The 13,598-nt window shown below is 42.4% G+C and overlaps 1 protein-coding gene across 9 annotated transcripts in view; it reads right to left on the minus strand.

Moving 5' to 3' along the window:
- Positions 1-13,598, minus strand: part of Ppp1r9a (protein phosphatase 1 regulatory subunit 9A) — a 298,534-nt gene that overhangs the window by 52,242 nt on the left and 232,694 nt on the right. For all 9 annotated transcript variants that reach the window (XM_057760828.1, XM_057761229.1, XM_057761209.1 and 6 more), the window contains 4 exons: positions 5,575-5,628; positions 2,621-2,850; positions 1,329-1,425; positions 1,068-1,239 (listed from right to left, as the gene is read on the minus strand). In XM_057760828.1, the coding sequence (XP_057616811.1) occupies positions 1,068-1,239; positions 1,329-1,425; positions 2,621-2,850; positions 5,575-5,628 (553 nt within the window). The remainder of the gene's footprint in view (positions 1-1,067; positions 1,240-1,328; positions 1,426-2,620; positions 2,851-5,574; positions 5,629-13,598) is intronic.

The following is a 13,598-nucleotide window of genomic DNA, read 5'->3' on the forward strand; positions in this document are numbered from 1 at the left end:
TTTGTTGTGCTTACAAACAGAACTGCAATGATTATTTATCATCCAATACAAGTCTATCTATTTTCCAATAGAATTCTGGATCCTTTTTTTTTTTATTTTTACTTAAAAATTTTCCACCTCCTTCCCTCCTCCCATTTCCCTCTCCCTCCCCCCATTATTTTAGAAGAGGTCTCTCAGTGAACCTGGAGTTTTGATTCAGCTAGGCTGGCTGATGACAAGCCCCAGAGACATGAATTCTTATCTCTTGCTCCCTGTCCTGGTATTGGGATTACAGATGTACATCCCGCACATGACTTTTTATGGGAATGTTGTGGATCTGAGTTCAGGTTCTTACACTTGTGTGGCAAACACACTACCAGCTGAGCCATCTTCCCAGCCCTGAAAATATTTTAATAGGAGAAAAAGATCACCAAAAAAAAAAAAAAAAAATGAAACAGCTCCTAACAGAGTTTTGCTGCAAGTCAGGCTTGTGAATGGCCAGGTCGCGGTAACACTGCTCTTGTGTGGCGCTCGCTATAAAACCATGAGAAATGAAGAAACCAACTCTCCCAGGCTTCATATTTATGTGTACACAATCTCTTACATTTTTAATGTATGAATGCACTGTTTAAATGAAACATTCATATGGATATACACATAAACTCTACATACAGAAGTGACATGTGGATTGTGGATGTGTCTGATGCTATGTTCTCTTCTTATTTGGTTTTGGGCAAGATGGACCAAGTACAAGCAGGACCCCACATAAAGAAGAGAACTGAAGAGAGAATCTTAGATCAGGTTGCCAGCCCTCTGATGCATGGGCAAGATACTATTCTATGGGTGGAGACCAGAAGAATGGACTGCTATCTCCAATGCCGTCTACGAAGGGCATTTATTCCTGACACTTGGGTTTGCTTCAGTCGGAACTGTCATTTACACTGAAGTGGTCATGTTTGATACGAGCTAAAATGGACAAGTTCTTATCCTTAGAAGCCTTAGAAGGTGGCTTGAGCTTTGGGATCTCCACGCCCGAAAAAACCTCAAGTCCTATTACTCTGTCAGCCCAATGGTAAGGAGAGACTAACCTTGACTCAAGCCATCCTGACAGGACATTTGTCTGACTTCCATGTTCTCCATAGTGTCTGCTTTGGAGCCCTCACCCGGAGACGTTCTCCTCTCAAAGATGTTGTTGTTGTTGTTGACCTGAGTCCCACTCTGCTTCAGCAGCCTGAACACTTCAGCCTCCAGATCTCTAATCTAGAAAACAAAAGGCCATTCACAAACTGAATGCCCAGCACGTTTCCCTCTGGCAGAGCTGCCTCCCCATGCCTCCCCACGCCACTCACCCGGACTTGCAGGCCTTGCACTTCCACCAGGTGAGCCTTTTCCACCTCTTCCAGCTTCTTTCTTTCTACTTCCTGTCTCTTGATGAAGTCAAGCTCTCTAAAGAAGAAAGTAATAGGTTCAATTGTAGATAACTCAAATAGAGTTAGGAGGAAAGTTTATGGCAACCAAAGAAAAGACACCTTTAATGATTTAATCACAAGTACAAGAAGTATACTGATTTTCTCAGTGTGTTCACCTGGTGTGAGTCCTGATAGGGGGCATGCACACGCGTGTGGACGGGAGTGACTGCACCAACGACTCCGTGGGGAATTTAATGGTGATAATTTCCTGTCAGTAGAAGTGATTCTCTATTTCCAATACACAAGGCAACAGATGGAAGTGAATGGTAAGAGCTGAAAAGAGGTCATTCCAGCGAGAAAACCGTGGGCACTGGGACACAACGCATTCACACCTCTACGGGTAATCCTGGAAAAGAGGGTACCCCTCCATTCTGAGAGCTTCTGATGGAATATGCAAACTGGTCATTTCTTATAGATACAGTGTTGTTAGCAAAAAGTTAAAACAATAATGTATTGAGTTTACACTAACAGAGTACTGCTATCCTCTCTTAAACAACTCGTTAAAGCTATCTGTTTCAACTATTAAAATATTATTTCCAAGACAGGAAAGAAATATGATGACTGTGTCACACATACTTAGCTTCTAAAGTTTGTCACAGAAAACCACGAAAGGACTGGTGTTGGTCTAGATTCAGAAATAACTCATGAAAATCTCTTCGGGCATGCTCTCTAAGATTAAGTCATGGCCCAAGAGATGGGAGGAAAACAACCGCAGCTCGGAAAGGAGCTGCTGAAATTTCATATGAGGGTGTGGTGAGGGCTCCAGGAACAGAGGACGAGCAATGCACAGGCAGGGTGGGAGGTCCGGCAAGTCAGTGATTATGTGTCTACAGAGGCAGGGTCTACGGTCACTGATTCTGAGGACAGACAGACCCCACACGCTCTCTGCATGTAGCATGTCCAACTGTCTGCCAGCTCGTGTAGGACTAGAGCTACACTGCTGGTTTCTAGAACAGAGATGCTTCCAAAAACTCCAGTAAGTGTAAATGTTTTAATAGTTACTGTGAAAAATTAAGAAGGAGTCAGATGAAAAAATATATTTCCATGAGAAAAGTTGCTCTCCTAATCTGTGGGAACCCTCCTGCCCTTTGCACACCTCAAACAGGATCAAGCATCGGGAATGTGTCCTCTTCAGACATGCTTGGGTTCGAACTGCTATTTGGAATGCTTACTTTTGTTGAAAATCCTTGATCAACTTCTTTGCTTTGTTGTACTTCTTTTCCAAGGCCTGATACTGGCTTTGAGTCTCTTTGAGATGCTCATTCACAGTGTGGCACAGCGTCTGGGCCTCGATCCAGTAGGTCTCCAGCTTCAGCATTCTCTCCTTATTCTCTTCAATATTCTGTTGAAGTTGGTTCTTTTCCAGTTCCCACCTTACTTTCTCATTTTCTGCTGCTTGCAGCTGGAGAAAACAAATGTCAAGGCAAAAATAATTTAGGTATGTCTGCAGCAACTATCGCTCCATTCTCATTTGTGAGTTTACCCCTAAATAAATAACCGTCTCTCTTGATTCTGAGCTAGTGCGCCATTTCTTTTCAGCGTCCTTCTTCAGTCCGCACGACTAAAGCTTGGTGTAAATATAAGTCTATCGTTCTGTACATCAAAACAGCGTGGGACGAGAAGATCAACAATTCTTTCCATATCTATAAAGGATAAAATGGGGAAAATGACTTGCTCAGGGTTATCTATCTGATAAATGATGAAACACAAACACTTTGTTTGATAGCATGTAGTTTCCTAAAAGCAGGAAGAGATGTCTACCGTATCACTGATTCGGTTCAATATATGTCACCTCCTTTCCTGTGAGAGCATGTTAAATAAAATGTTGGACAATAAGTTGAAAATTAACTAGAAAGGGAGTGGGATGGGGCAAGAGAGGAGGAGAAGCCTACAATGCAGTAGAACAGTGGTTCTCAACCTCCCTAACGTTGCAACCCTTTGATACAGTTCCTCAGGTTGTGGGACTCTCTTAACCATAAAGTTATTTTTGTTGTTGCTTCATAACCATAATTTTGCTACTTCATGAATCGTAATGTAAATATTTGTATTTTCTGATTGTCTTAGAAGACCCCGCGGATGAGCCACCCCGAGACCCATGGGTTGAGAACCACTGCACTAATTGTTAAAATGGGACTTAGTCATTCAGCTTACATTTGTTATTTGCCTTAAAACTTGGACAAGTAGTCCAAGTTCCTAAGAGTCTGTGTTAGCGTCTACACAGCGCCCTGTGCTCGCACCGCTCAGCATCCCTGCAACACTTCTTGGGCTTCACGATCATCCAGTAAGCTTCAGCTGCTCTTCCTTTTTCAACCCTTTAGATGATGCTATTAGGTTCCTGATTTCAGTTGACACAAACACAGTCTGTCTCTCAATATATTACAGGGAATATTAAAAATGTCTAGGTCTTTATAAATCTTAATTTACACCAAGCATAAAAGACAAGGATAAGTAAGGGTATAAATGGTTGTCTGATTAAATCGCTGCAATGGCTTGGAAGATAGCTCTGTGTTGTTATTGTTTCTAGGTATTTTTAGGAAGATGGAGTGCAGTTTTCTCTAGGTCTCTAGGCTGAATTCTAGTGCAGGGAAGATGAAACCTGGCTGGCTTTGATGTTGATACATGTTCAGATGAAGCTTACAGGGCACTAACAACAGCTACCTGCCCTCTGTCTACTTTCTGTGCTTTCTTTAAACTTATGAGTATTCAAAATGAAGACATTCTGACATATAGCATTGACATATGGAATACACATTCACACGAATATATATATTTATATATCATGGGTAATAGTTTTTTTTGGAAACTTTTTACTAAATACATTTGGACAAGAGGTTACAAAGTAAAAATTACTTTGAAATGAAAAAAATGTATTTAACATGGATAAGAATCACAATTACATATTTTCAAGTGTGGATATCATATACCAATCTAGGAAGAAAAATATAAAATAGTAATTTGCAGTCTTTTCTAAATTAAATCTTCATAGTCAAATGCCTAAGTTTGTCTATGAAAGCATTTGTAAACACAGGGCCTCCTTTCCCTATTTGTAACCAACAGCTGAAGAAGATCTGCTTTTCAACATCAGGAAGCAGCTCTCAGGTCAGAAAGACTAGGTGTTTACTGCATCTGTAATGAAGAAACATTCATAGCAGCTGTTTATGTGCCAGTCACTGCTAACGGAGAACTTAGAGTCACAGTGTGAAGCTGGCACCATGAAGGATGGATAAAAACGCTTTGACTAAAGAGTTTCAGAGCGCATTAGTCAAGAATGCATTTAACCAAAGGAGCCCGGCTGATTCACCCCCTCTAAAACACACGGGATCCAAAACAAGCATTTACTGTGAATGAGAAAACAGATCAATAGTCATGGGGATAATTTTTATCTAAATTTTAAAGAAATCATGGAAGCAATACAGAATAGTTTGAAAGAAACTGAAAAATACTTTTAAATCTCTGAAAATATACATTTGTTAGAGCTAAACACAATAGCTAGAACTGTATCTTGTACAAGAATTTTACAGTTTTCTTTGATGTCTTATTTCATAAAGATTAAAATATAGTCTATTAATACTCTTTTCTCTTAACAAATTTAAATAATGCAAGCTAAGTATGTCTCAAGATTTCCAGTCATTCCTGGATCTAAATCAATTACACAGTGTCATAAAGTGAGTTTATAATATTTAATTCTTAGACATGGGAAATGTTTTTGTAAAAAGCAATTAATGTGCCACATTAAAACAATACATTTCTTCTATATATTAGCTAAAAATAAATCAATCTATTTATTATAAGGTAAATTATATAAATGATATTTTATATACCAGCTAGTATTTAAAAATTAGTACATATTTCAGATGCTTGAGCCATTAAAAATATTATTTTTGAAGAAATTTCAGAGAGATTATGCATAAGTATGAGTCTATTTAAGACATGAAGTTCTATGTGGCTTTTGCTGGGGTGAGTGCAGTGTGCTTGCTCTCCCGGAAGTTCTTTCTGTCTGTGTACTCAATGGTGGAAATGAAACTCTCATGTGAGCGCGCTCTCAGTGCACAGGAGCACACCCGTTTGTCCTCGGAGTATCCAGAACTCAAAGAGCACAATTCAAACACCACGGAGCGGTGCTTACCTTGGTCTTCAATTTTTGAATCTCTGCTTCTGTAACTGCATGTTTGATTTGCAACTGAAAATTGAAAAGAAAAAAATCTCAACTAAGAGTGTTTCTATATTTTTAAAGACTCAGCAGCGAGAAGAATACCGTTTGACACAATAAAAGCCTAGGAACCTGCTGCAATGCAGCAGGCTGTAAATTACAAAGTCTAGCGTGTAAAATGACTCACTGGGTGCACACTAATTAAACACAGGGTTTATGGCTCGCAGTCCCTAACATCCGATTAAGTTACCAGTTTAATTGTCCACAGGCCAAAGAAAATAGAACCCATTTCTTGAACTCTGTGGCTCTTCCTTTATGATCTGAACATCCCGGAGCTGTTTCTTGCTGAACGGCTTGAGCCTGTCAACAGGCCTGGCACAGCGTGACGATGCAGTCCCACATCTTGCGGAAAGGTGGCGCTGTGGTTCTGTGAATCTCTCTCACATTCCGCAGTGGCTCTGCTGCAGAGGAAGGGGGTTACGCAGTGGCTCTGAGAAATCTCTGCGTTTGTTTTTCCTCCTCCTTCTTTTCAATAGCAGGAAAGGTACAGATTCAGATATATGCCCTCCAAAATATCTACCTGTATGAAGACTCCAACCTCAAAGGGCATTTTCTACACCATAATAGTCGCCATTGCCATTTGTTTGCGTTGCTTCCCCTCCCCCCACGCGGTTTTCTTTGTAAGAATGGGTCCTCAATGCGTCATTCATTTCTTTAGGACTAAACGCCCTCCCTGAACTTAAGGAAAACAGTTTTTGGCTCACGATTTGTTCTCTGAAGTCCCTGGGAAAGGATGCTTTTGAAATTCCCAGTTCTCCCCGTGTTAGAGGTTAAAACAGGCACCTTCATCAGTGGTATTTTGCCAGCTAAAGAGTCTGGGAGGGGGCGTCACTCTGCAACTAAAGTCACAAACATTTTTGCCACACTATCGAATACTGGTACACCCTATGTGGCACCCTGCTTTCTTCTTCTTCTTTTTTTTTTTTTTTTGTCCAGAGTACTTTGGAATTAGAACTGTCCAGGAAGGACTGTAATCTTATGCTATTACTACAACCAAGTAAATTTAATGCATTTTACCAGTCAGCCAAGGAACAGCTGAAGGAAGGGCCTTGAATTACAATGGGAAATAACCTTTGCCGCCAACAGCACCTCCTAAATGGCTCCTCTCTGGGTCTGTGGCATGTATGACCTGCTGGGGACACATGAGAAGGGTCAATAAGGGAAAGAAGGAAGAATCAAAAGAGGATGGATGAAACATCCAGCATCCAACCGACAACAGTCAGCCTGGAATTGCCAGGCGCGGTGCCCCAAGGGTCTCCTCAAGCTTTGTCAGCCCTGCTATAGACAATACCGGCAGCTCAGCTGTGGAGGTGACCTGACACTCTTAGGAAGGACTGAAGACCACCCTTTCTGAACTGAGATGGCCAGAGGTCCGTGTCTCCTGATTTCATACCATTGGTCTAGTGGTCTGCCTCACTTAGCAGATGCCAGGGTGTGAGTGTGCCCGGGAAGGAAACTATACCAACCTAATGTTCCCAGTGACAATTCTGTGGAAGGCCATTTCTTCTCCCCAGGAATCCTGGTCTAGATAGGTCTTCCAGATGCTGACCATGCTGGGCCACCCAGGCTCAATACCTAGAGGGTCCGCCTTCTATCTATGAGCCCACAGTGAGCACAACGACCTAGAATCTTCATGCTCACAATTTGGGGAAACTGAGGCTCAGAGAAAACAATCAACCTGTCTAGTTAAAAAAGAAATCAATGCTAAATTAGTCTGGGTTTTGATCTTGTGCCATTTCTCTTAAAAACTAGAGATGAACTTTATAATTATATGCAGGAGAGGCTCTATGTAAGCCGCTGTGAAGGGAATATGTCCTCTCTCCAATGAAGTCATGCTCACCTCTCCTGCCAGTAAGAACTAACATCACAGAAGGGCAGAAGTGCTTACACATTGAAGATATTCTTTATATACAGCATGAAGACAGATATAGAACTATAAGGAATTATATTGGGAGATATTATACTGTTCGACAGTAAATCAAATTTACATGCCTGGATGACTTTTTTCCATCCATCATTGACACAAGTAGCTACTCTTTGCTGTTTAAAACATATTAATATGGAAAATTCGGAGGCTCAAATCCATCGTGTTTGTCATGTGCATGTGATGTGCAGCAGGAACACTGTGTAACCTCTCACCTGCACTGCTGTCCCATGTGAAACACGCTTCCTCATAAGTTATGACCATTCTTATCGGGACACTAAAGGAGATAATCCATGTAAGGCATTCAAAGCACAATGGCCGAGTAAGAGTTATCAATACAGTCAGCCAGGACCAGGGAGAATCATCTAAATCACTTCCCACTTAACCATGTCAAACGACCCCTGCAATCCTATACTCAGATAGCAGAGGCCGGAGGATTGTTGCAAGTTCAAGGTGAGTCTGCTCTACATAGCCAGTTCAAGGCCAAGAAAAACACCACAATGGCATCAGAAAAAGAGACAAAAGGCATTAACTGGCATATACAAAGTCACTCCTGAAAGAATCCCTGGCTCTAGCCAAAGGTCAGCTCTGCAGCGGACACTGTATTATGGGTGGTGCACACACAAAGTCCCTCCTGAAATCAACCGTTCTAGCCAAGGGTCAGCTCTGCAGTGGACACTGTGTTATGGATGTGTAACATGGTGGGACAGGCCTGCTTGTTGTTGTTGGTTTTTGTACCCCACAGCTGTTTAGCCCCAAAGAAAATCACACATAAGTCTCCATAAATTATAAGCTGATTGGCCCATTAGCTCTAGCCTCTCACTGGCTAACTCTCACATCTTGATTAACCCATTTTTCTGATCTATGTTAGCCATGTGGCTCAGTACCTTTTTCAGTGAGGCAGATCACATCCTGCTGCTTCGGTGGTCTGGGCAGGAGTGGGAGGAATCAACTTCCTCCTTCCTAGTATTCTTCTGTTCCCCTTGCATCATTTCTACTTCCTGTCTGGTTTTCCCACCTATACTTCCTTCCTGGCGAATCAGCATTTATTTAAAACATGATTGACAGAATACAGACAATTCTCCCGCACCATGGGTGAGTGCCAGACACCATTTTCTTGATGATGGACTCAATGCATATGGCTTCACATGTCATAGGACTTTAGACTTCTTTGTTCATTACCACTTGTGACCTCTGCCAGTTTCTCATCTGCACCTCAGTTTTCCAAATGAAAACCGAGAGGACTAGATGGGGAGAGCCCCCACCAGCACCCACAGACTTCCACATTGGGCAACTATGGGTAAAAAAAAAAAAAGTGGGCCAGCTATATTAGCAATGATCAGAGTTCAGAAATTCATATCACAAGCACCTTCTCCTTATGGGGTACATACTAGGCCAGTACCTCAAACTGTGGATGAATCTAAGGAGAAATATGAAGTAGCCCACACTGGTTTCTGATGTGGATGCCCATCTGTATATGTGTTGCATTTATTGGATAATGAATAAAGTTGTTTCAGCCAATGGCTTAGCAGAGTAAAGCCAGGTGGAAAATCCAAGCAGAGAAACAGAGAAAAAGAAGGCGGAGTTAAGCAGATGCCAGCCAAGCTGCCGAGGAAACATGACATGTAGAAAATGTTGTACTGCCACGCCCATAGACTAGTAGAAATGTGTTAATTCAACACGAAACAGCTAGCTAGAAATACGCCTGAGTCGTTGGCCAAACAGTGTTGTAATTAAAAAAGTGTCTGAGTTTTTATTCAGGTACGAGCAGCCGGGAAACAAAAGTACAGTTTCTGTTTACAAGGTCTCTAGTTAGCTTGAAGTTCTTCTCACCAAACAGGTAAGAGAAGAGGGAGGAGCCGATTAGCAATGAGGTGGCCACAACCAATGAGAGCTTAGTGTTAGGAAAACTAGTAAATTCTTCAGATCCAGAATGAAACGTGTAAATCTGGACATCATTCAAAAGATAAACAATAACTCTACTGTAAGGTTTCCTAGTTGATACAGGCCTGAAGTTACAGATATGCAGCTATTTTCATCCTGGGAGCAATGCACCTTTGAAGGAATTTTTATATATCCATCACTATTAGTAGGAAAGAAACAGAAATATACAAGTTGAACCTTTACAATTTACACAGTAGAACACTGTACAAAAAGACTTTAAATAAGATAGCTAATAATCGCCAAAGTCACAGTTGTGCTAATATAGGATGTTTTTTAACATTAGTAGAAACCTGCTTGCTTTTCTTCAGCCCCCTATATACTGCAAATGGTTCTGGGAGGAGGTGGTCAGGTCCTATTCAAATCAGATGAGAAAGACGCTGAGCAACGTCACTCTGCATCTTGCAGCTTCCCCGGGAGTACAGGGTGCAAGACAACAACCACAAGCCTGACTTCTCTGCTTCTGCCCAGCAGCTTGCCTCGCTTGTTTCCTCAATGCAAGCATTTCTCATTCAATACTTATGAGGCAGGCGGATCTCTGTGAGTTCGAGACCAGCCTGGTCTACAAGAGCTAGTTCCAGGACAGGCTCCAAAACAACAGAGAAACCCTGTCTCGAAAAAACCAAAAAAAAAAAAAAAAAAAAAAAAAAAGGGCTGGAGAGATGGCTCAGAGGTTAAGAGCATTGCTTGCTCTTCCAAAGGTCCTGAGTTCAATTCCCAGCAACCACATGGTGGCTCACAACCATCTGTAATTGGGGTCTGGTGCCCTCTTCTGGCCTGCAGACATACACACAGACAGAATATTGTATACATAATAAATAAATTTAAAAAAAAAAAAATCTCAAGGTGCACATGATCGTCGCTGCCCTAGATGGGAATCATGACTCTGACTGGGCAGTCTCTGTGGATCCTGACAAGGAATATACACTGATAATGCTACTAGCATCTGGGGAGCTGAGCAGGTGGCTCAGTGCTGAGGTGCTATGCAAGGAGGACCTGAGGGAGGGCCCGCAGCAGCTATGCACAAGACCAAGAGCTCTATGTACATGTGCCAATGACTCTTGCTGGGGAAACAAGAGGATCCGGGGCTTTCTGGCCAGCCAAACAATGAGGAGGACAGTCACAGAGAAAGGCATCCATTGTTGACCTGACCTCCATATCATTCATGAGTGCACATCCCAAAACATACAGAGAATCTGGCCTCCATAAGGTGCATGAGTGAGCACCCCAATATGTACAGAGAATAAACATAAAAAAGAAAAGAAACTTAGAATATGTTCATTATTAAACTAATATTAAGTTAGTGAAACCGTACACCCGCTACATAGTCATGGAGGCCACAAGAACACGGCAATCTCCCTTTGAGGTATCTGTGTGTGACTTCCAGAGCCCACTTTCTGCAGCTGATGCTGCAGGCATTCAAAGATCTTGCTCCTGGTTGTCTCCATTAACATTTTCCTCCTATAACTAGGCCAGAGAGTCTTGGTCTTTATCTTTTGTATCCAAAATAGCCAAGACTGGCTGGAGACGCCTGTTTCATAGGAAAGACCAATGAACTGTGCCAAGCGATGAGGGAACTAGGCAACGCAGTGCGACTGTAGAAGGTGTTCTCTTCCTCTCCATGCTTCTCCAGAACATTGTGGGCTCATGTCAACTTGTGAGACCAAGTTCTGTCATCTTCTTGTCAGCTGTAGCATGGACACGGCCAGCGTCCACCCTGGGATCTCAGCTGACATAAATGTACAATTCTATACGAAGCAGGAAGCCTCACTTCACATTCCATAGGCGTACTGCTGTGTGGGGGGCTGTTTATTGCTTTCAATAAGATGAAAGTGGAGTGTGTACATCTGTAATCGAATCAAAATGTCCACATATGAGCACCAGAGATGGGCAGCTGAAGGCAGAAAGCAAATCAGCTTCAACTGCTGCACTCTACTTAGCCGATGCAGGCATGGATGATACTTTTGGAAGTGAAGAACACTATCTTTGAAGGTTTCTAGAACTTTTTCTACTCAGATAAGCCCATATTCTCTGCTCTCGCTGCACAGGGGTGGCAATGCCTGGCATCTGCGCAGAGCTCTGTGAGATAGCTTCAGCACTGCACGGATTCTTAGCTCTCCTTTTTTGCACTGGACTGAGGTCTGTACTGTCCACAGTGAAGTGGGCTCCATAGAAGGAGCTGGGGTGTTTCTCCTGAAATATGATGCTATTAAAATGAAGTGGTGGCAAATCTTTGCCATTTTTGCTCAAGGCTTCATGGTGTCTCTCTATCAACAAAAGTGGACTTTATTTTCAGGAAACTACATATGCAAAACAAGCTGGAATTGCTAGCTGAGCCAAACTCGACCTGATTTGAAGGTCCTGTGCAAGGGCAGGGACCAAAGCACGGGGCAGCTCTCTAACACGGCCACTCTGGGTTGGTTCTCAGAATGTGGGTACTAATGAGGACCATGTTGGTTACTTCGGACAGCCAGTTGTTACAGATCCTTTAAAAACAAACATCTGTTTACTACTGAGGAGGTAACAATCACAGCTCCCCACTTGCTAATGAAACTTCCATAAAGATGGTTTTATTTATTCTCCAGGGTATTTATAACTTTCTAGTTTATTTTTTTCACAGACTTAAAATCAAACACTCCACCCTTCAGACTGGCTTTCCCTAAAGAGGAAGGGCAGAGTCATTCTCACTGGTGCGGGCAAACTTGGCTCTCGAGCAGTGCCGTGGGCGAGCCCGAGTCCCGTAGAAAAAGCACCCACTCTGAAGCAGCCTCTCTGCTTCCCACCTGGGAAGTCAGTCTGAAAAAAAAACTCTCAGCCCAAATGGCAGAAACTAAAAAAACAAAACAAAACAACTGTTCCCTGACTATATAGTATGCAGGAACAGGAATTAAATCTATTTAGTTGCTGGAGAGCTCCTTGGAAGTGTTTTGCTTGCTAGTCTACCTCCAGATTTAGTGAGAGACCCTGCCTCAAGGGAACAGCAGGGAGAGTGAGATAGCAGGACAATGGATATCCTCTGGCTTCCTTGTGAACATGTGCGTCTGTGTATACATGTGTGTACATACCACATACACACACTCACACACAAGCAAAATAAATCTAAACAAACAAAACTCAAAATTAGGAAAGAAAAATCTTATCTCAACTTAAACTAATAGTGAAAACAAGGCACCAGGAAGTGAGGTGATGTCAGGACACTCTCCACTACTGGCCTGGCTACTGGAGAACCAGTCTACTTTCCTGCTGGAGAATGCAGCCTCAGGGCAGCTGTCTGAGCAGAGAGAAGGCAGGAGTTACTGACTTGTTGCACACCAGTAGACACAAGCGAGCCACACCTTTTAGGATGACCAGTATGGTCTGGTTTTTCTTCACTTGCCTTGGAATGAAACAGCAAGCTTCGTGTCTGCGGTTATCCACTATTCACCTGATGAAATTATGGATCTCACTTTGAGACTTCAAAGTGAGGGAAGGACAATTAATGTCCATGTGTCCATGGAAAAAGGTATCTTAAAATTATTCCTGGAGACACCAGGAGAAGAGAGAGTAAAGAGTAATACGTAAAAGAAAAACATGGAAGAAGCTGACTACTTTATGAAAGCAGATCACACAGCCAGGGGTGGAGCCCCAAGGGAGTCGCAGTTAAAGCCAAATCTAATGACACAAAGCAGACGACAGGACTCTGGACTCAGACGTGTGGAAGGAGGTAAATGAAACCCCCGAAAACTAAGACATTCTGATGACTATTTTCAGAAAATCAAACAAAATGTAACGCACCAAAACAGAGACTTCTAGTGGACTTGAGCATGAACAGAACAGTGTAAATCTAAGTCAAAGCTTTCCCATTAGAAGAGGGAGTCTGGCTGGAGCCTAGCAGCACAGTGCTGGCTGCCCTCACCCAGTACTCAGGTAAGGGATATTAGAAAAGAAATAGTGCTACGATGCCTGCTTCTAAGAAATTGTGGCAAAAACTAAACCCAGGCTGAAGAGAAGAGAAGCACCGAAATCCGGGCTCATATTAGACCTTTTGTTCAAAATGTGCTTAAAGCAAGGAAGCTGACCATACAACATTTTCAGT

This window comes from Chionomys nivalis, chromosome 1, assembly GCF_950005125.1.
Source record: "Chionomys nivalis chromosome 1, mChiNiv1.1, whole genome shotgun sequence".
NCBI lineage: Eukaryota > Metazoa > Chordata > Mammalia > Rodentia > Cricetidae > Chionomys > Chionomys nivalis.